This window comes from Sinohyriopsis cumingii, chromosome 2 (genome assembly GCF_028554795.1).
Source record: "Sinohyriopsis cumingii isolate HCF-2022 chromosome 2, ASM2855479v2, whole genome shotgun sequence".
In the NCBI taxonomy this organism is placed as follows: Eukaryota; Metazoa; Mollusca; class Bivalvia; order Unionida; family Unionidae; genus Sinohyriopsis; species Sinohyriopsis cumingii.
This window is the reverse complement of record NC_142962.1, coordinates 168525617-168547655: the sequence shown is the minus strand read 5'-3', so window position 1 is coordinate 168547655 and position 22039 is coordinate 168525617. Positions and strand designations below refer to the sequence as shown.

The following is a 22039-nucleotide window of genomic DNA, read 5'->3' as shown; positions in this document are numbered from 1 at the left end:
GATTGGTGGGATAGGATAGGGGCAGGAGTAAGATATCATTTTCTTAATTAACATCAGTTTCAACAACTTGGGGCATTCAGTGTACTCTTCTTTGTAATTTTGTAATTCTGCACTATACATGTATAGTAGAGGGACACTTCTGGTTGTGTCATGTTTATAGTTAAACCATCTCCTTTATTAGTGAATTCATGCCATATTTATAAAAGTGCTGTTGTACTCCAGGCAGTTTTGTCTACAATAATTCCTACATTAAAGCCAAGACAAATTGAAGAAACAGATGATGTTGGCTGTAAAACAGTTCATACATCAAAGTCAAGTCAAATCTGTAAAGCAGTTGATGCAGGCTGTATAGCAGTTCATACATTAAAGTCAAGTCAGATCTATAAAGCAGCTGATGCAGGCTGTATAACAGTTCATACATCAAAGTCAAGTCAAATCTGTAAAGCAGCTGATGCAGGCTGTATAACAGTTTATACATTAAATTCAAGTCAAATCTGCAAAGCATCTGATGCAGACTGTACAACAATTTATATATTAAAGTCAAGTAAAATCTGCAAAGCAGCTGATGCAGGCTGTATAACAGTTCATACATCAAATTCAAGTAAAATCTGCAAAGCAGCTGATGCAGGCTGTATAACAGTTCATACACCAAAGTCAAGTCAAATCTATACAGCAGCTGATGCAGGCTGTATAACAGTTCATACACCAAAGTCGAGTCAAATCTATAGAGCAGCTGATGCAGGCTGTATAACAGTCCATACATCAAATTCAAGTCAAATCTACAAAGCAGCTGATGCGGGCTGTATAACAGTTCATACATCAAATTCAAGTTAAATCTGCAAAGCAGCTGATGCAGGCTGTATAACAGTGCATATATCAAGAGTCCAGTTAAATCTATAAAACAGCTGATGCAGGCTGTACAACACAGTTCATATATCAGAGTCAAGTCAATCTATAAAGCAGTTGATGCAGGCTGCACAACAGTTCATATATCAGAGTCAAGTTAAATCCATAAAGCAGCTGATGCAGGCTGTATGACAGTTCATACATCAAAGTCAAGTCAATCTATAAAGCAGCTGAAATAAACTGTACAGATACATATACAGGTTGACTTTTCTGTTTCTTTTATGTTATCTTCATTTTACTGTCAAATTAATTTTTTTATGTTATCTTCATTTTACTGTCAAATTAATTTTTTTATGTTATCTTCATTTTACTGTAAAATTAATTTTTTATGTTATCTTCATTTTACTGTCAAATTAATTTTTTATGTTATCTTCATTTTACTGTCAAATTAGTCTTTGCTTTTTCAGAGTACCTAGTATCTTTACCAGAGATGACAGTTTCAACCAACTGGCCATACATCATTAGCGTGGCAAATGGCATCATTGGTGTTACACTCCTGGCCATGCCATTCTGCTTTCAGCAGGTCAGTTTACCTTCATATACCATTATGTATGAAAATACCTTTTTCTTCAAAATTACAGTATAGACTCATTTATAAGTTGATTCAAACTACGAGCAATATAAATCCTGATCTGACAAAGTGTAATGTGCCAGCAGATCAGGGTCCATGTTGTTTGTTCTACTGATTACTCCTAACAAACTGAATAGGGCCAGATCTGACAGCGCATTATGCAGTGGCATATTTGGGTCTAAATTGGGGCTGCTTAGAACCTGACCATGTTACGTACTGAACCATTTTATAAATAACTAAGTCAGTTAGCTGAAGAAAATTATGCATGTACACCAAAAAATGGCCATGGTTGCGGTGTTGGTGGTGCGGTAATAAAAGTGGGAGCAAAACTATGTGCTTCATTGGCACAATTACCATCTTAAATCACAGCATTTAAGGAGAAATACATATCTAGTGAAAACAGAAATTGCATATACATGTATAATATTTTACTTTATTCAGAGAACCTCGCATTGGTACATACACATGTAAACTGTATAGATACGTGTCTAATGTATAGCATGAATAGAGTATAAACATCATTTGCTGACCCACTGAACTTGTCACATGCATTGAATCCATAATATAAATTATAATTCCATTGAAGATATGCACATAGATTTAAAATATTCAGTACTTTTGTCACAGATTATTTATGCATGAATTCAGTGGAAAAAATTGCAAAATTACGTAATGAAAGATGAAGCACATTTACAGCAAAGCATGTCCCAGGTCAATAAACAGTGTCTGTATAAATTTCATACTGCTAAAATTTTCTCATCTGCGAATCATAATACCTTGGTTAAAAAATAAATAAATGATTGATTTTCAGTCAATTAGCAGTGGGGGCAATTTTATGGGAATGGACAATATTATTCACTGCTCAACTGATTGCATCTAACAACACCACCATGCCACAATTCATTTGTTTTGTTTTGTTTTATAAATTGTGGCCTCATAATTTAAACAAGATTTAGCTCAGCAATTGATGATTATCGTACAAGTCACATGGGTCATGTATGCACATTTACTCATTTTAAATTAAATATAACTGATTATTGAATGCTCTGCACCTTAACTGTCACCAAGAAACTTCCAGATGAAAATTATCTATTGCAGTGGACTTTTACAGTGGTGGCCATGTACTAAACTTGGGACAAAATAAGAGCACATCAAATGGAATCATCACAGTCGAGGGTAGTACGAAATCAGTTATCAATATGCATAGCTTTCATTGTGACATCACAGCATGTGACATTGAATCGGATTGTACTGGATCACACCTTTAGGTTCATTTAATCCCATATTTTAACATTGATTTTGCCGTATGTACCTCTTAGGGCATCTAAATAACAACTTTCCAAGGGAATATGGATGTATACAAATCCATATGAAGTGAATATTTGCCATTTAAAGGTATGTAGAATTAAATTCTAAAAAAATGACACCCATTACTGAAATAGTTGGTGTTGAATGCCTACATGACCCGTGTGACTTGTTCTATAGCAGTGTACTTAAATTAATTGATTTATAAATTCCTTGAGAATCTTTTTTCAACTACCACACTGTATGGTGTTTGCTTGTGTATGCATCTTAAATAACAAACATATATTGGATATTGTTTTAGCAGTGTGTATACAGAATGCATTGAAGACAAAGAGGACTTAATGGTTTTATTGTCCATGTGTCAGTAATAATGACATCTTCCAACAATAAACTAAGATCAAGTTTTCAAAAGGCCCAGCTTTTGTTTCAGATACTCATATTTCAAATGGTACAAAACTTCAAGAAATTGGTGAAATTTTTAAATTTCAGGAGAAATGCCACGATTATTTTTTATCCAGTTTTATGCATGAAAAAATGATGATAAACTTTTTACATGTTATTTTTTGTACTTTTAATAAATATAAATATTTTCTGATGCACGAGATAATACACTTCGATCACTTTATATTTGAATTCACACATGATCTCTTCTCCAAAATGATAATAAACTTTTGACACATTATTTTTCAATCTTTTAAGAGGAATTTTTTTTTATGAATGAGAAAAATACATGTATTTGAAATGTTGGGAGCCATGTTATATCTGAATTCATGTTATAACAGAGCATGGTATAGCAGGGTCATACTGTATGTTATCAATTACTGATCATGCTGAAGGGATAAAATAATCAGCATGGTAATTGGTGTTTGGGGGTGCAGATTTCAAACCGTGTGAGTTATTCATCTTGTGTTTGCTAATTTATAGAAGGTGAGTGAGTATTGTCAATAGTTTTTCTTCGTTACTGACGTAAATGCATGTGTCTGCTATAGCTAACTCAGATGAATTCTTAATTTATAGTATAAAAGGACAAATGACAAATAGTTTTTCATGACTGTTGAAGATTAAAGTTTATTATATGCTCATTTTTTTCTCCGTTAACTTTACATTGTCAGAATCGTGCAGTATTTTACAATATTGCACTCACATGCACTTCATATTGCACTCACCTATGCCCAATAGTGTATTAGGAACTACTTTGTAAACAAATCATGTACACTCATGTAGTAGATGCTTTACGTTTTGGTTGATTAAATTTGTTTCTGAATGGACTAAAGCAGATGTTTCGTGGACTGCCACATACCAGCATTTTTAACACATTCTGCCTTAACTTTTTTGATACAGCATTTTGGATTTAGGTTACAGAGAGACACCAGAAAGGTCTGGGTCCCTACAAATAGCATGCAGGTGACAAGGCATAAACATATCTTCTTTAACTGGTAATAAGAATGGCCCAAAAAGCACTTGCAGTTTTACATCCTGAATTTTCAGAGAATGTACTTTTTTAGTTCTTCAAATCTGAATTACATGAGCCATGTCATGGGTTCTAAAGCCTGATTACACATTCAAAATTGTACTGTAATTTTGACTACATTCCAAGTGCAATGGCATCCTCCTTACTGCACTCAAATTGAAATAAACATTATATTCCATAGCATCTTTTTGATAATTACAATTGAAAGACTTCATATTTTTCCCACATTATGATTCCAAACATTCAATGACAGAACAGAAACACACTTGCAGGCATCAACATCTTGCTCCCTCACTTCTGAAATCAGATGTTCTTCATGTAGAATTGACACAGATAAATCCAGTCATTATCACAAAATTTAGTAGAATCTACAAAAAATATGAAAATCTGTACATTCCAGACTAAATAGAAATGTTGTTGCAATGCACATTCATTCACAATATGATTCAAAATTTCAATTTTAAGTAGACCAAAATGCCATTTTTTTCCAAAAGTGATGTCTACCACACAACTAAGTTCAAATTTATCTGGGCGGAGTTATGTGCACATTAATAAGGCTGTTGTTGAGTACTGATGAATCTGCGCTTGTGTATTTAGTTTGGAATATGGCATACATTCAGTTACATTGTTACTTGTAGTGTATTTTTGTTTATATAATTAAGCCTTAGGTGGAATAAGAAAATGAGCATATAATAAAAAGGTTGCTGCATTTGTATGGGAAAATATGGACTCGTTTTGTCGGATAGATGTACTGCACTCCCAGGGTTGTGCAGTATATCTACCCCAAAAACTGGTTCATATTTTCCTATATGAATGCAGCAACCTATAAAACTTAATCAGGTAAGCATAGTTTTGTATCAATTCTTCACCTCTTGTAAGGTTATTAATATTGATATGGAAATAAATATCATTGATTAATCATTTCATCCCAATTAAAGACTGAATATATTTTGATATTGCATTTTTTAAATGGTTGAGATCCCAAGTTAATAGCTGTCATACACTTATCGGGGATAAAACTTTATTTGTATACATGCAGCTGTCATTAACACTTGGATCCATGCCTACACCCAAAAAGACTTCCATTTAAGTTATCACTAGGTAAACACGGAAATCCCCAGCAATAACATGTAAATATTTACAGGGCATGATAAGAAAGATTTATACCTGAAACTAAAATTGGCCCCAGCATCCAACCTTATTTCAAATTATTTAGTCTCTGGGTCACAGATTGAAAATTATGAAGATTTACACCCTGTAACTGGTACATTCATGCTGGTTATCTGCATGCAAATGCACATATGAATCCTGTGTTTGCCTCTTTGGCAGAGCTTGTTCACTGTGATGTTCTTGGGTTTGGGTGAAAATGATGCAGAACAGAAGCTCATGTTTTGGAAGTACAGAGTTCTAGTTGCATCAGTCTGTTTTAATTGTATCTTGACCAAGAAGTGGCTTAGCACAGAGTTCTAGTTACATCTGTGTGTTATAATTTTATCTGACCAAAGAGGGGCTTATGCAGAGTTCTAGTTATATCAGTGTGTTATAATTTTATCCTGACCAAGAAGGGGATCAGCACAAGTTATTTTACATTTTTTACAAATACATAGTAAAAGTCATATAATATATGGAATGAAAACTTATTATTTGTTCTGAGTTTTTTAGGCAAAATTTTATTTGTGGGTTGTTATAATTTTTGTTGGTTTTTCTTTGGGTTTTCAAGATTTGTTTAGTAGTTTTGGAATAAGAAATTTTGATGTCTAAGGAGCCTACTGATCACAGGAAAAAATGAGAAGCCACTCACTATCACCTCTCCACTCCTTCTCTTCCAGTCACCAAGGTGTAAAATCCTGAAAATGAACACACATCTTGTTTGACTGACTCTCATTTCTCAATTTACAGGTTTCATTTACAGTCATAAGTATCAAAATATTTACATTGCGATTCTCACCTTGGTCCTGTGCAAGTTGAAGTCAAATTTTGTACGTGTAGCATATAATTGGCCTAGAGTCCCTGTTTCAAGATCCCAGGTTTCCAGCAAGTCCTGGCCTTTCAGTCCATGAATTTGGTCTGCAGTATTGTCTATGCTTGCTTATAAGACAAGTCCAACTGCAAACTGCACAGACTCAGATCAGCCATCACATAATGCGCTGGCAGATCTGGGTCTGTACAGTGTACAGGAGCTATAAATAGAACAATCATTGACTCTAATCTGCAGACACATTGTGCTATGGCAGATAATTATCTTTGTTGTTTGCAGTTGGGCTCCACTTGTAAGTGAGTATATATGGTTAGAGGATTCTGTATACAGGAAACTACTAATTATCTGTATGCTGATGATCTAGATTATTTGCTCATAGGACTATTATGGCAACACCCCCACCCCCAATTTGTGCTTACTAAAATATGTATGTCACATGCAACCTCTTCCAGGATGCAGGCCAGATAAGCACTATTTAAAGCTATACTCTATGATGTAAATAATTTGATGAAACCCAGAGTCCATAGTTTGCACATGGCTGATATGTATTTTGTAAATGATATTAAGTGGCTCATCACTATACCAACAAGTGTAGCAGAAAAAAAAAATAACAACCTTATTCAGTTATAATTACAATATAATTCTACATTACTGAATTGTCTTTTTAGAGAAATGTAATTATGAGAGAGGGAGAGAGAGAATGAGAAAAATCAAAAGTTTATTCTTGCACCTGATTGTTGTTAACTTAATGTAAAATTAATACCATTAAGTAATTAGTGATTTTCAAATTCCAAGCTGCTCAAGCCTAATAAAAGATTAATAATGGTCAGATGAATAGCATTCTGCTGTCCAAACATGTATACCTAATGGTCTATCAATGTCCAAACATGTATACCTAATGGTCTATCAATGTCCAAACATGTATGCCTAATGGTCTATCAATGTCCAAACATGTATACCTAATGGTCTATCAATGTCCAAACATGTATACCTAATGGTCTATCAATGTCCAAACATGTATACCTAATGGTCTATCAATGTCCAAACGTGTATGCCTAATGGTCTATCAATGTCCAAACATGTATACCTAATGGTCTATCAATGTCCAAACATGTATACCTAATGGTCTATCAATGTCCAAACATGTATACCTAATGGTCTATCAATGTCCAAACATGTATCCCTAATGGTCTATCAATGTCCAAACATGTATACCTAATGGTCTATCAATGTCCAAACATGTATACCTAATGGTCTATCAATGTCCAAACATGTATGCCTAATGGTCTATCAATGTCCAGACATGTATACCTAATGGTCTATCAATGTCCAAACATGTATACCTAATGGTCTATCAATGTCCAAACATGTATACCTAATGGTTTATCAATGTCCAAACATGTATACCTAACTGTCCAAACATGTATACCTAACTGTCCAAACATGTATACCTAACTGTCTATCAAAGATAATCAGGGATAAAGGTTAATCACTATGTGCAAGCATGAACAGCATTCTGCTGTCCAAACATGAATACCTAATGGTGGGGCCCTGAGTGGTACAAAGCGCTCTCCATTACGGATCACTGCCATCTCACCTCTGTCTGCATGGGTTCGAGTCTTGGATTCAGCCAATGTGGGTATGTGAGAATGCTTGCCAGTGGCTTCTCATGGGTCGGTGGTTCTTAATGGGGTTTTTCCGGGTTCTTCCTCCACCATTAATACTGGCCGCCATGTATAGCCTTTCATGTGCTGAAAAATGGCTTTAAACCCAACAACAACAACAATACCTAATGGGTCTGTCAATGTCCAAACATGTATACCTAATGGTCTATCAATGTCCAAACAAGTAGACCTAATGGTCTATCAAAGTCCGAACATGTATACCTAACTGTCCAAACATGTATACCTAACTGTCTTTCAAAAATCATCAGGGATAAAGGTTAATCACTATGCACAAGCATGAACAGCATTCTGTTGTCCAAGCATGTATACTTAATGGTCTATCAATGTCTAGACATGTATACCTATTGGTCTATCAATGTCCAAACATGTATACCTAATGGTCTATCAATGTCCAAACATGTATACCTAACTGTCCAAACATGTATACCTAACTGTCCAAACATGTATATCTAACTATCAAAGATCATCAGGGATAAAGGTTAATCACTATGCACAAGCGTGAATAGAATCAATCTTGGCCAAGTTTACTTCAAGTCACGGACTTTACCGGAACGTAAAATCTGAATGGCTGATAATCTGGACAAAATCTGTGTCCTCCAGTGGTTCCAGATATCATATTTTGAACTGCATTGGTATCTCTGCTTTGATAGAATTTGGCCTTGGCCTTGTTTTGAAAACTTTCTATGGAACTCGGTTCTATGGAATGACAGTAACAGTGAAATGAATGAAATGTGACATGTCAGAATTTCATTAAAAAGTCAACTACATGTATTTTCAGTTAATGCTGTACATTTTTGCCACTGTTCAGAGTTGCTCTTTCTGCTGTGAAAAGGTGGCCTAGTAAATAAGGAGGAAGGAGTACGTCTAATGAGGGGGGGGGACACATTGGTAAATGTTTTCTATTTTAGTGTTGAGCATGGTGGTTGCTGATCAAGTGGTCATCTCTTTTGAGAGGGATTTCTTAAGAGTGGGACCACAATACTTGCATATTTGACATGGATTTTATCTATGCTTCAGTGTGGGATTCTGCTAGGGATTGTCCTGCTTGGGTTTTCCACATGGCTCACTCTGGCCTCGTGTCAGCTGCTTGTCAAGGCTGGGGTCACGTCAAGGAGGCGTTCTTATGAATTTCTGGGTGAGAATTAAAGCCACTTACATGACAATCAGCTTTCATGATTTATTAAATAATCATACTATATTTATTATATGACATATTCTTTTTATTGTTTCTTAATTAAAAATAGATCCTTTTTTTCTTCTTTATATTCACTATGTGTAGTTTCATTTAGTGACATTATATATAATGCTATGACTTTGTATGTAGTGTTACAGCTCTATGGTCTTTAAGTAACAGAAAAAAACGAAGTTTTGTCAAATCCCATAATAATTTATTTTACTAGAATACAAAGTGAAAATATAAAAAGAAATTACAGTATTGTGAATTAAATCCCAGATAGTCCTAAAAGTTATATCACAGATCCAAATTTATGAAGTTCCACTGAATTCCAGTTACTGTAGTATTCCAAATAAATTCCAATATTGAATGTATTGACATTAGTTTTGAATGTGCTTATGTCCCTAAAGCCTGGAATATGGTGATGTGCTAAGTCTTTTGCTGTATCTCGTATAATATAATAGAAACTGTTCTTGTCTGAGTTAACTATAATTCCAAATTAATGTTCAAGTCCAAGAATAAAATTGAGCACATTGTAATTTCAGTGAAAAATAATTTGAATTTCAGTGAGAAATAATAGGAATAAATAAATCCACCCAAAAGAAAAACTGAACACAACAGTAAGACTGGTTCTGCATTAGATGTTAAGGCAAGAATGAGTAATTCTTTTGGTAAACAAGATTATACACCCCTATACTTGACCTAGGTTATAGGTACCAATTTCTGAAAATACTCTGTCGCTAATAGAACTTTTCCATTCCGGAAGTTTCTAAGGTCAGAATCAAGTCTGTATCTTTAACTCAAATTGAAGTAAACTTGCTTACTGTGAATGATGATCTTATTTTATTTATTCCACAACGATAGAGAAATATTTAGCTATGTATGATGTTGCTTACAAAATAAATGTTACTGGTCACGTATACCATGAACTTGATTTTGAATAAGGTCAGGTACAAAATACAGATGTACGTAACATATGGTCATTAAGCAAAGCCAACCAATAATGCAAATTAAATATACATAACAGTAGTTACATTTGGTGGCATTGTATATGATATTATGACATTGTGTGTAGTTTTATTTGGTGATATTATATATGATGTTATGACATTGTGTTTTGTTTCATTTGATGACATATATGATATCATGACATTGTGTGTAATAACATTTGGTGACTATGTTATGATATTGTACAGGCAGAATTCTGAGGTAATTAAATTTTTTCCTACTTAAAATCTAAGTACATATTTTGTATACCCTGACCAACAGAGTTGGGATTGAATATTACATTCTGCTCAGTTGTTTTTTCTTACATTCATTCTTTTGTATGTATGGGTGTTGTTTATTTGTTAGTTTCTTAAGCATTAATTACACCCTGAAAAATTATATTGGACCCTATTTCAACAACACTTATAAAAATTGGTACACTAATGTACCACAAGGAGAGTAACTCAGCTACACCAGATTTAGGTCAATGTGACCGATATTTCTTGATTATACTTTGTATTTTTGGCTCATTTTATTAGACATTATCTTTGAACCTATTTCTTCTGCTCATGAAAATTGGTGAAGATTGGTATGTAGATGCATCTCAAGGAGGGTAACTCAACCATACCAAATTGAGGTCACTGTGATCTAGTTATTGCTTACACAAGAATAACTTTTGTATTTTCAAGTTGTTTTTGTTGTACCCTCAATATCTTGAAACCTATTATACCTATATGCATGATATTTTTTTATGTGGATATATGTCAAGAAGAGAAAATTATCAACACCAGAAAAAGGTCACTGTGACCCATTTTCATATTGATGACATGTAGTTTCAGCCATTTTTTCCATTCAATTTCAATATCTTGGAGTTAATTACATATAGACTCATAAAACTTGGTTGAAATGCATTTCCATAATAGTAGCAGAATTATATCAAAGGTAGGTCACTGTTCTCTAATAATCACTTGAGTGTTGTTTTGAATTTTCAGTAATTAATTAATTATACCCTTAACAGTCTGGACATTATTTCACCTACACATGAAAAATGGTATTTGGATGCATCTTAAGGAGAATTAATTCAGCCATACCAAAACTTGGTTGTCAGTATTTTGTATATTATGCTGTCTGTATGTTCTGAGGAAAGTTAATAGTTTGGATGCATCTAAATCAGAGACACTCAACTATCCAGAAACCAGGCCACTGTGACCTAATTTCAGGCCTTGCATGTTCTTTGTATTTGAAGAAATTTTATGGCGACATACTCAGAAACTTTAACAGTGTCAAATCTAGAATAATCAGATTTTGTTTCAATCCAATTCTGATAAACTTTCTTTGTTAATGCATTTTAACTGTTATAAATATGAGCAGTATTGAGGTAGAATATTTTGATAGGTATGGTCTGGAAAGTAACTCATCACTGTCCACATAAACCATGTGTCTTATGCATTAAATTGACCAGTTCAGCACATAGCATACACAGAAACATACCACGTGGTCAGTATAACAGTATATTGGCTAGCTGAGGTACATGGAGTAACAAAGAAGGACTAACACATGCAATATTATTAGTTATCTTATATGGGCTGTTTACCACATACAGCTAGATGGTTTTGGAACTATAAACTGATAAACTGTTGCCATAAGATATGACAACTCTTCAGTGTGCAGGCATCCCATGCTTAATTTGCTGTACATATTCATGCATATATATTTACTGCAATCAGTACAAAAGTCACTTAAAAGTTATCTTACTGTGATCATTCCATTTGAAAGTTTCAGTTAATGTTTTCTTTACAGCATACTATACACATGGACGGGCAGGAAAATTTCTAGTTGAAGTTGGGTGAGTATAGATCGCCATCATTCTTAGAAAGTACATTTTAATCACACTTCCAATTCATATTAATGTGTTTTTTATATACAGAAAATGTAGTTTTACAGTCATGATAAAATACTTTTAAGTCTCCCTAGGATAGTCATTCTGGATCTCAGATAAACCACCCAAAATGAAAATCTCAGATAAACCACCCAAAATGAAAAAATGATACAGAATGTATCAGGATGATTAAAGCCATCACATTGGCAGTCAGTTTTGTTTCATTATAAGAAACCTGTTAATTATGAGCAGTGTTCTAGTGAATATTCCTATAATAGTTCTTGATATTTAAGTGTTACTGGATGTACGAAAATGGCTGTCATGGCATCCATACCGAATGTTACCAAGTGTGATTCCTTTTTCGCTCACCAGTTCATAAGGCAGAATTTTCCTATGGTATGGTCTTGTCTCTGGCATGCATCATCCAGCATGATTTACTTTTTCTAACTTCTTCTCAAAACCACCAAAATGACAGAAAGTTCTCTAGCATGAAGGCTTTTGAAGTTTTGTAAATGCTGTCAAGCTGCCTTCCTATTTGGCTGCCATGCCTAAAAAATAGAAATGACTTCTCAAGAACTATTAAATTGAATGTGATCATATTTGACAGTTTTACAAATAATGCTTATCCGCATTCATTTAATATATTCACTATTACTGAACATCAAAAAAACTGAATGACTTTAAAAAAAACAAACAGAATTTAGTAAAATTTACGAGATAGTCCTGGCATAAAAAACTTTAAAGTTTTACAAATGACGCTAAACCCTTATTAAATATGGTATCATTGCTAAAAGTAGAAGAACCTCAAAATGACTTCTTGAAAGCCACAAAGAAGAATTTGACCAAGGTAGAAGGAAAGATCCTGGTATGATGTCCTAACTTGTACAAATGATATCCATTATGGCTGCCATTACTTGATAAAACTTTTAACGTCTCAAAAACTGCACAACAAATTTTCATCAGATTTGACAGAAAGAAATCTTTTTTACAGTTTTTTTATTATTTTTTACAAATAATCCAGATTTGCAGTCCTAAATGTTAACACCTCATATACTGTTCAAGAAAATGTGATTAAAGTCATCCGAGTGTAAAGACGATTTAAATATATACAAATGGTTCTGTTTTGCAATTAAATATGGCTAAGGATAGTAAGAGCAGAGAGATCATTACACATGCTGCTGCTCCAGATTTCTTGGACAACTGCTGTTATCTTTTACATCTTTAATGTCAATTCAGCCAGGTAAGACCTACTTGGGCCTCTTGCTTTTATTTATATCATATTTTGCAAACAACTATTTTGATTGAAAATCTTGTATCACAAGCACTCATAAAAAAAGTCCTGATGACTGCCACATCTGCAATTTAGAATTTTGAGACCAACATTTTTGGTCGAGGGGTTGAGTCAAGACTGGTATATATTCAGAGAAGTTGTGAGGGATTGTATATTAGAGAGCATTCAGTGAAGATTATTTAGCAGTTGTAGTGAGTATGTGCTCTTAAAATAAGTAATAGAAAAGAGTGAAAATCAACATGCTTTATAAAATTCAGCAAATAATTTACTTCCCTAGAATACAAAGTGAAAATGATGAAAAAGAACTTATGGTATTGAGAACTAAATCCCAAAATAATCCAAGAGTTACAGACACAAGTCCTAATAATTTAAAGTCCTGAATAAAATTCAGTAGAAGTCCAAATTAAATCTAAAACTTAAGGTGATGATGTGTATGTGGTAGCTCCTAAAGTGTTGATGTGCCAAGTCTTTTGTTGAATCACAGTAATATAATTCCAGGTTTGAATTCACTATAAGTTTCAGTGAATGTCTGTATTTAAGCATTTGATCAGAGCACTTTTGTATTTCCAGAGGAAATAATCACTTGAATTCAATAATTTTAAGAAATAAATCCCAGCCCAACAGGACACTACATATAATACAACTTGAAAGTGTTAGATCTTAAAGCATGACTGAGAAATTCTCTCAATTACAAGGTTATATAATTCTCCACCTGACCTCAGGTCACAATTAACATTTTTTTAAAAAACTATTACCTAATGGAAAATAACCTTCTAGAATGATCCTGATGTTTACAGAATAAAAATTCTAGTTATTATTAGAAACCAGAACCTGGATTATGTCAAATACACTAAGGAAATTCAAAACCTAGACCTTGACCCAAATTAACAGATTTACTTCTATTAATGATTATATCTGATTTTAAACCCATACACATAGAGAATAATTTAGCTGTGTATTAGCTGTTTACAAAAAAAATAAGTTCAGGTCAAGCAGAAATGAACTCAGTTTTAGACAAGGTCAAATCCAACATACAGTGTTACATTACAGTAACGTGTAATGAAATATAAAAAAAAAAAAACCACGGCTAACTAACAAACAGTGTAAATTAAATATACATAACACAGTGCTGACCTGTTTTTTATAAATACAGATGAATGTTGTCTTTTCAGCATGATTGGCCTTCAGATTGGGACCCTGGTTGCCCTGATTGTCATCATTGGGGACATTGGGCCAGACATCTTTGCCAATTTCATTGGGTTGGAGGTCAGTTTTTGTCAGCAACTAATTCCAGATTTCATCCTTTATTAGAATACTTGCATGGCATATTATAGACTTCAGCTCTATGTACACATATGCAGGAGAGCTTATGTTTTACCCTATGCATTGTAGCTATTGTTATTATAATTGTAAACACCATAAATATTTAGCACAGTCCATATGCACCATTAATATTATTGATTGTCATTCGGTTATTGAAATCCATTTTCAAGTCATTGGTTATGCTTGAATATTGCCCAAATGTTGACTGTCCTTGAAGTTGAATACTTGAATTTTATGACAATGTTGACTGTCCTTGAATGCTTGAATTTTATGGAAATGTTGACTGTCCTTGAATACTTGAATTTTGCCCAAATGTTGACTGTCCTTGAATACTTGAATTTTATGGAAATGTTGACTGTCCTTAAATACTTGAATTTTGCCCAAATGTTGACTGTCCTTGAATACTTGAATTTTATGGAAATGTTGACTGTCCTTAAATACTTGAATTTTGCCCAAATGTTGACTGTCCTTGAATACTTGAATTTTATGGAAATTTTGACTGTCCTTAAATACTTGAATTTTGCCCAAATGTTGACTGTCCTTGAATACTTGAATTTTGCCCAAATGTTGACTGTCCTTGAATACTTGAATTTTGGCCAAATGTTAACTGTCCTTGAATACTCAGATTTTGGCCAAATGTTGACTGCCCTTAAATACTTGAATTTTGCCCAAATGTTGACTGTCCTTGAATACTTGAATTTTGCCCAAATGTTGACTGTCCTTAAATACTTGAATTTTGCCCAAATGTTGACTGTCCTTGAATACTTGAATTTTATGGAAATGTTGACTGTCCTTGAATACTTGAATTTTGCCCAAATGTTGACTGTCCTTGAATACTTGAATTTTATGGAAATGTTGACTGTCCTTAAATACTTGAATTTTGCCCAAATGTTGACTGTCCTTGAATACTTGAATTTTATGGAAATGTTGACTGTCCTTAAATACTTGAATTTTGCCCAAATGTTGACTGTCCTTGAATACTTGAATTTTATGGAAATTTTGACTGTCCTTAAATACTTGAATTTTGCCCAAATGTTGACTGTCCTTGAATACTTGAATTTTGCCCAAATGTTGACTGTCCTTGAATACTTGAATTTTGGCCAAATGTTAACTGTCCTTGAATACTCAGATTTTGGCCAAATGTTGACTGCCCTTAAATACTTGAATTTTGCCCAAATGTTGACTGTCCTTGAATACTTGAATTTTGCCCAAATGTTGACTGTCCTTAAATACTTGAATTTTGCCCAAATGTTGACTGTCCTTGAATACTTGAATTTTATGGAAATGTTGACTGTCCTTAAATACTTGAATTTTGCCCAAATGTTGACTGTCCTTGAATACTTGAATTTTATGGAAATTTTGACTGTCCTTAAATACTTGAATTTTGCCCAAATGTTGACTGTCCTTAAATACTTGAATTTTGCCCAAATGTTGACTGTCCTTGAATACTTGAATTTTGGCCAAATGTTAACTGTCCTTGAATACTCAGATTTTGGCCAAATGTTGACTGCCCTTAAATACTTGAATTTTGGCCAAATGTTGACTGTCCTTGAATACTTGAATTTTGCCCAAATGTTGACTGTCCTTGAATACTTGAATTTTGGCCAAATGTTAACTGTCCTTGAATACTCAGATTTTGGCCAAATGTTGACTGCCCTTAAATACTTGAATTTTGGCCAAATGTTGACTGTACTATTTTTTTAACAATATGTTTTTGCATTTGTTTTGCTTTGTTGTTGATATTTTGAAAGAAAAAATCTGCATCTAAAGATTTTAGTGGACAGCAAGTGAGTGTGCTGTCCTGTTAGCTCTTATTGGCTGTTGATATACAGTCTGTTGATATACAGTCTGTTGATATACAGTCTGTTGATATACAGTGCACCCTCCCAGCCTCCCTGCAGTTACATTAAAACTAGTGCTCCAGTAGTAACTGATGTATGGGTGGGATTCGGTACCAATCCCTCAAGTCAAGGGGAAATAACTCTTTTCTGACTGCAGCTTGAGAGGACAGATCATTTGTAGCGAAAAACATGCCTGGGAAGACTAGGTTTTCTGTAGCAGTGGTTGTCCTCCAAATGTGTTGTGATTGAGTAAGTATTATAGAAAAAAAAAAATTTACTTCAAATGGTTTTACATATTTGTAAATTTTGTGTTAGGTTAGTTTTCATATGCTATTTATTGTAGATATGTGCATGCATTCTACACCAAAAAACTCTCAACTATTTTTTCATGCTTCATTTATAGTGTGAACCTTTTACTTAAAGCCATTTTGTCTGAACCATTGCATGAACTATGTTGTTTTGAACTAAATTTATGTCTGCTGAATAAAAGTTTGAGATCCTGTTTATCACATACTGATAATTTCTTTGTGACAATGTGATCTCATTAACATAGCTATCTGACATTACTGTATTTTAAGCCCTGTCATACATTATTTTTATCTGACCAAATGACAATGGTAAATGTAACCATTTTTTGTAATGCTGTCATTGTAAACTATTGTGGCACTTCTCACAGGGCTTAAGAATCTCGTATATATTTATTCAGAATAGCGGCAGGCTGCGGAATGGTGTCATATTACTCCTGTGTTTGTTTGTGGGGCTTCCTCTGGCGCTGCTGAAGAATCTCCGGGCTCTTAGTAATACCAGTTCACTCTGTGTCATCTTCTACATGATCTTTGTCCTTTATGTGAGTTATCATCTCGTATTTTACTTTCCAAGTTGTTTAAAAGAAAAAAGAAAGAAAAAAACATTGTTGACTCTCATGTATTATCTTTAAATTTACAAAGGCTTTCAAAAGGCTCTTCCACATGACTTCCATGTGACTTGAAGTTACTCAGTTCATGATCACTTTTGATACAGTATATTAAATTTGTCTGTTTCAAAAGCATGGGCATATACGAGTATGGTGAATGTCAGGCAGCATTTTAGAAAATAAAATTTTTGGCATAATATTCATCTTCATACAAACATTCTCTTTATTATCACATAACAGGAAAGAAATTGATATATTTTAAATGCTTCACTAAAAAAACAGCAGTTGAAATTACCAAATAATAATAACAGTATCTTTTTTGAAAACATTGTCAATTTTATTATTATTTCCCAATGCAGATATATATTGCAAAATTTCCTGTACAAAGTAGACCTGTATATTGAGATCCAAAATGGTTATATACTTTGTCTGAACAGTATTACAGACAGTTGAATAGTTACCAATATGGCTAATTTGGCATATACATTGCTGAAAGCTGATTAGTATTCTGGAATTTCAGATCAAGAGGAAATTAACTTTCTATTTGTTTAATAATAAAGAAAATTCACTTTGGCATGTGTCTTTATACATCAAAGCACTAGTACATCCCCCAGAGGTAATATTAAAGGATTTTGTTGTTAGCACCTGTGAAAATAGCCATTTTCATTTGACAGTTACATTGTTAAAAATCATATGCAATTGAAGTCTAGTAATTTGTTTGTATTTTGTTTTTGCTAATGGTTTCACATTGGTTTTTGAGTTCAGCAGTTTTATTTGATAATCGTCAGGTGTCGTGATGGTTTTAAAATATATTTTTATGTCAAGATCCTTGCCTTGTCAAAAGAGCGACTATTATCTGGAGATTGGCTTGGCAAAATCAACATATGGAGGATGGATGGACTCTTTAGATGCCTTCCAATCTATGCTTATGCCTTCGGCTGTCAAACGTGAGTTTTATAAAAACCTTTAGGTGTACATTTCTTGATACATAAAATTTTGACATGTCTGAGTAGAATTTTAAATTCTGTAATTAGAGAATATGATGTGATGTTTTGCATGTTGACTTGAATTTTTATGACATTATCAGATTAGAATTGTAAATTCAGTAACATGTCCTTATTAAGACAGATGAGTTAAGTTAGAGAATGAGATTTTCTTGAAATTCACTGTGCTAAGAAATGTTAAATTATTTCTTTCCATGAAAATACTTAACAACACTGTAAAACTTTACTAAACTGGCCATTTTAACCATCATCAACAGAGAATCGGACTGGAAATCCCTTTGCACAGTAACACAATGTAGCAAAGGACAAGAATGACTGATGAGTTTCATTAGAAGCTTTCAGAATTGTACATTTCTCATATATTCATTAAAAGTAGACAATCTATTTTAACCAGAACATAACGGCTTCTGTAATCTGCATAATTATATTTGTTTGTGTCGCTTCCCTTGTTTTGCAGGCAGATCTTCCTTGTGTATGATGAGATGCCAGAACCTTCCTTGAAAAAGATAAACAGTATTGTTCACACTGCAGTTAATATGTGTTCAGTGGCATATCTATTAGTAGGTGTCTTACCAGTCAATACAAATTATATGAAAATTTCTTAGGTCAAATAATCACATACTATTAGTGTCAAGTCTTTGTACCAACAGTTTTTGTTTCTCCTTTGAATACGTTCCCCAATCACATTATGCTAGGAATATTAACCTGCAACATCGCGAATCCAGCCCTGTTAAAAGACAAAAATCATCTTCTTTAGATAGACAATGGTCAGTAACTGTTGCCCATTACCTCCTCTTGATACCTCCAGATGTAGCTAGTTTTTAGCTTTGCTGTATCCTGAAACACATGCAGTGCAAAACCTCCGACAATCCAGCTGTTTTTTGTGTTCCTATGGACCCCTCTAAAGATCATTTTGCATTAAAAATGTAGATTTATCGATCTACTGCAATTTGTATGCTTTATTTTACAATTTCTGCCAATATTTTGAGAGATTTTTGACTGGTTGGGACTTGGTCTTGTATCATCGCCTTCCCACCATGCAGTCATTGACCTTACACAAGGTCAGTATGGGTTAGTTTACATTTGACTTGATTCGCTTACTCTGTCCATTACGGAACCTTTAATATCCATTACGGAGCCGTTAATAGTGAATTCTGAAGTGCTGCATGATAATTATGCTTAGGTTTTAAACAGGTCCATAGGTTTCTGATATGACACTTAACAGATCTGTTAGTTATGACGGTGTCTTTAGTAATTTCACATATTACTAGTTTCTGCTTTAGTTTATGTCTTGTATCATTTTAGCATATATATATTAAATGTTCCATAGGCCACTTTAGAGCATGGAAGTTTACCATGACTCCTATTTTTTTTAATGTTATGTATACATGGTTTCTATTGCGCAGCATCTATAACATGTGGTAAGGACAGTCTTGTGTTTCAGCGACCTAGTAATTTCAAAATATTACTAGTTTATACTTAAGTTTGTTTCTTGTATCAGAACATGGCAGTCTACCATGACTCTGGTTCAGTTTATAGTTTGTACACATTGTCCCTTTTCTATTAACTATGCATTGTGCTTAAACTTAATATAGGACATACGTTTATGATATGACACATTTACAGGCCTGTTCATTACAGCAGTGTTTTACCAACCTAGTAATTTCAACTCTTTACTTGATTCTGCTATAGTTTGTGTCTTTTGTGTAGTTTCCGCAGAATATTTATTTAATCGATCTATATGTGGTTTCAGAGCATGGAAGTCCTCCATGACTCCTGCTTGTTATGTATACATCACTCCCTTGATAACTTTGGGGCCATGATTGGCCGAGTGGTCTAAAGCACTCTCTGTTACGGATCACTGCCATCTCACCTCTGTCTGCATGGGTTTGAGTTTAGGATTTGGCCAATGTGGGTATATGAGAAAGCTTGCCAGTAGCTTCTTGCAGGTTGATGGTTCTTCCTGAGGTTTTTCCAGGTTTTTCCTCCACCATTAATACTGGCCACCATGCATAGTCTGTTGTGTGCTGAAAAATGGCATTTAACCCCACAACAATAACAACAACATTGATAACTCGCGCCCAGATAACTTGTGAACCCGCTTACAATGTGGGGTCAGGCATGGATCCCATTTTTTAAACCAGAAAATACCCCAAATATGTATCCCTATTTGTTGTTCTTGAAGATAATTGCGATCAAAATTGGTATAGCGGAAACTTTGATATATCGCTTGTTTTATCGTCAAAAACGGTAGATGGAACCTGGAAATTTTAATCAACATTATGAAATATCAACTTTTAATAGGAAGTTGTATAATTTGTTACATTTTCTTTCCAAATGACATTCTTACTACACCATAATTAACGATATTCAAGGAAATTTCGAGCAATGAAAATATTATTTACGCCTAGTGGAGGCAGTACTTTAATAAATAAATACCAATTAAAATATTTTTTTTTATCAATTGAAATTTGTGTCCTAGTTCTATCTTTTAGTTCCTTTTAAGTGTAATCATCAAACATGCAATGTGTCCTCTTGTAATTAAACGTAAAATGTGTCAATCTACCATAACAGCTATGTCCACGTGCATTTCTCTGAGAACCTAACTAAGTGCTAACCATGTTTTGATATCAGTCTAGCAGAAGCATTTGTTGTATTGTTGCACTAAATAAAAAATTGGCCTCCTTTTCTATTATCTTGTTAATTACTTTTTTTTAATCAAATAAAGGAGGTGGAATAAAAAAAAAAAACATTAAAAGGCATACAAATCCTACATGCTTAAGAACCAGCAGCCCCAATTCTAATTTGGTTACCTTATTTCAGTTGATCAATCGAACACTGTTATAAATGTTATTTTGTACGCAGTCTAACGGTGTTGGAAAGGCCAGTAGTATGGCGATGTCAACAATACGGGAAAGGCTTGAGATACCTGCAGCGCTGGAAAGGTCAACACTGCAGAAAAGGACAGTGATGTTGGCAGTGCTGTATTTACGGGGATGCCAGATATTAGAGTACTCGTGATTTATATTCAAGGGAGAGCTCGTGTCTTGCACAGATACGACTGAGCTGATTTGTCAAGGCCACCTGGTATGACTTATACTGAGCTTGAAGCCGAGCCAGATGAGAACCCAGTACACAGTGATGGTGATGAGTCATTGATAGTCGCATTGATATACATCCACATTGACCCTAATCATGCAGTAGTGCAGTGGCTGTATGAAACTGATTTGAGTTCACTGGATCTCCCTGTTTCCTCAGAATGGGGGGGAGCTAATCCAGGTCAGTTAGAGGGTCTTCGGGTTTTGTTCATCAGCAATCCTTTGCCCTTCCACACAATACACTGTCAGATATGGATGCCTTTCAATAACAGGATACAGTTGCTCATAAAAGGTACGGGAGCTTGTGTTAAGTACACATTCCTCAATGAGTTACTCAAGACTGTTGTGAAGGTCCTTCATCAACTGGAGTCTCCTTACCCTATTCAAGCCGAGGAAGGTGATGTCATTCCGCCTCTCCTTCAGACATGGTGACAGCAGTGTACCTGGGCAGCTTCTTAAAGAAACACGTGGTAAGTTCTATCCTACTCCAGGATGGAAAGATCTCCATTCTTTGCTAGACCATCCAGGCCTTTTCACAAACGGGGAAATTCAGACCTCCGTATATCCCAGAATTTCGGGTCAGAATGGCAAGATGACTGAGATAGCACCTCTT

The 22039-nt window shown here is 34.2% G+C and overlaps 1 protein-coding gene across 4 annotated transcripts in view; it reads left to right on the top strand.

Moving 5' to 3' along the window:
• Positions 1-22039, top strand: part of LOC149806269 (solute carrier family 38 member 10-like) — a 102120-nt gene that overhangs the window by 5842 nt on the left and 74239 nt on the right. For 3 of the 4 annotated variants that reach the window (XM_089951218.1, XM_089951216.1, XM_089951217.1), the window contains exons 2-8: positions 1314-1429; positions 8934-9051; positions 11878-11923; positions 14420-14513; positions 17118-17258; positions 18150-18271; positions 18786-18888. In XM_089951218.1, coding sequence (XP_089807344.1) covers positions 1337-1429; positions 8934-9051; positions 11878-11923; positions 14420-14513; positions 17118-17258; positions 18150-18271; positions 18786-18888 — 717 coding nt within the window. In that variant the 5' untranslated portion in view covers positions 1314-1336. The remainder of the gene's footprint in view (positions 1-1313; positions 1430-8933; positions 9052-11877; positions 11924-14419; positions 14514-17117; positions 17259-18149; positions 18272-18785; positions 18889-22039) is intronic. The other variant, XM_089951219.1, reaches the window with a different exon arrangement.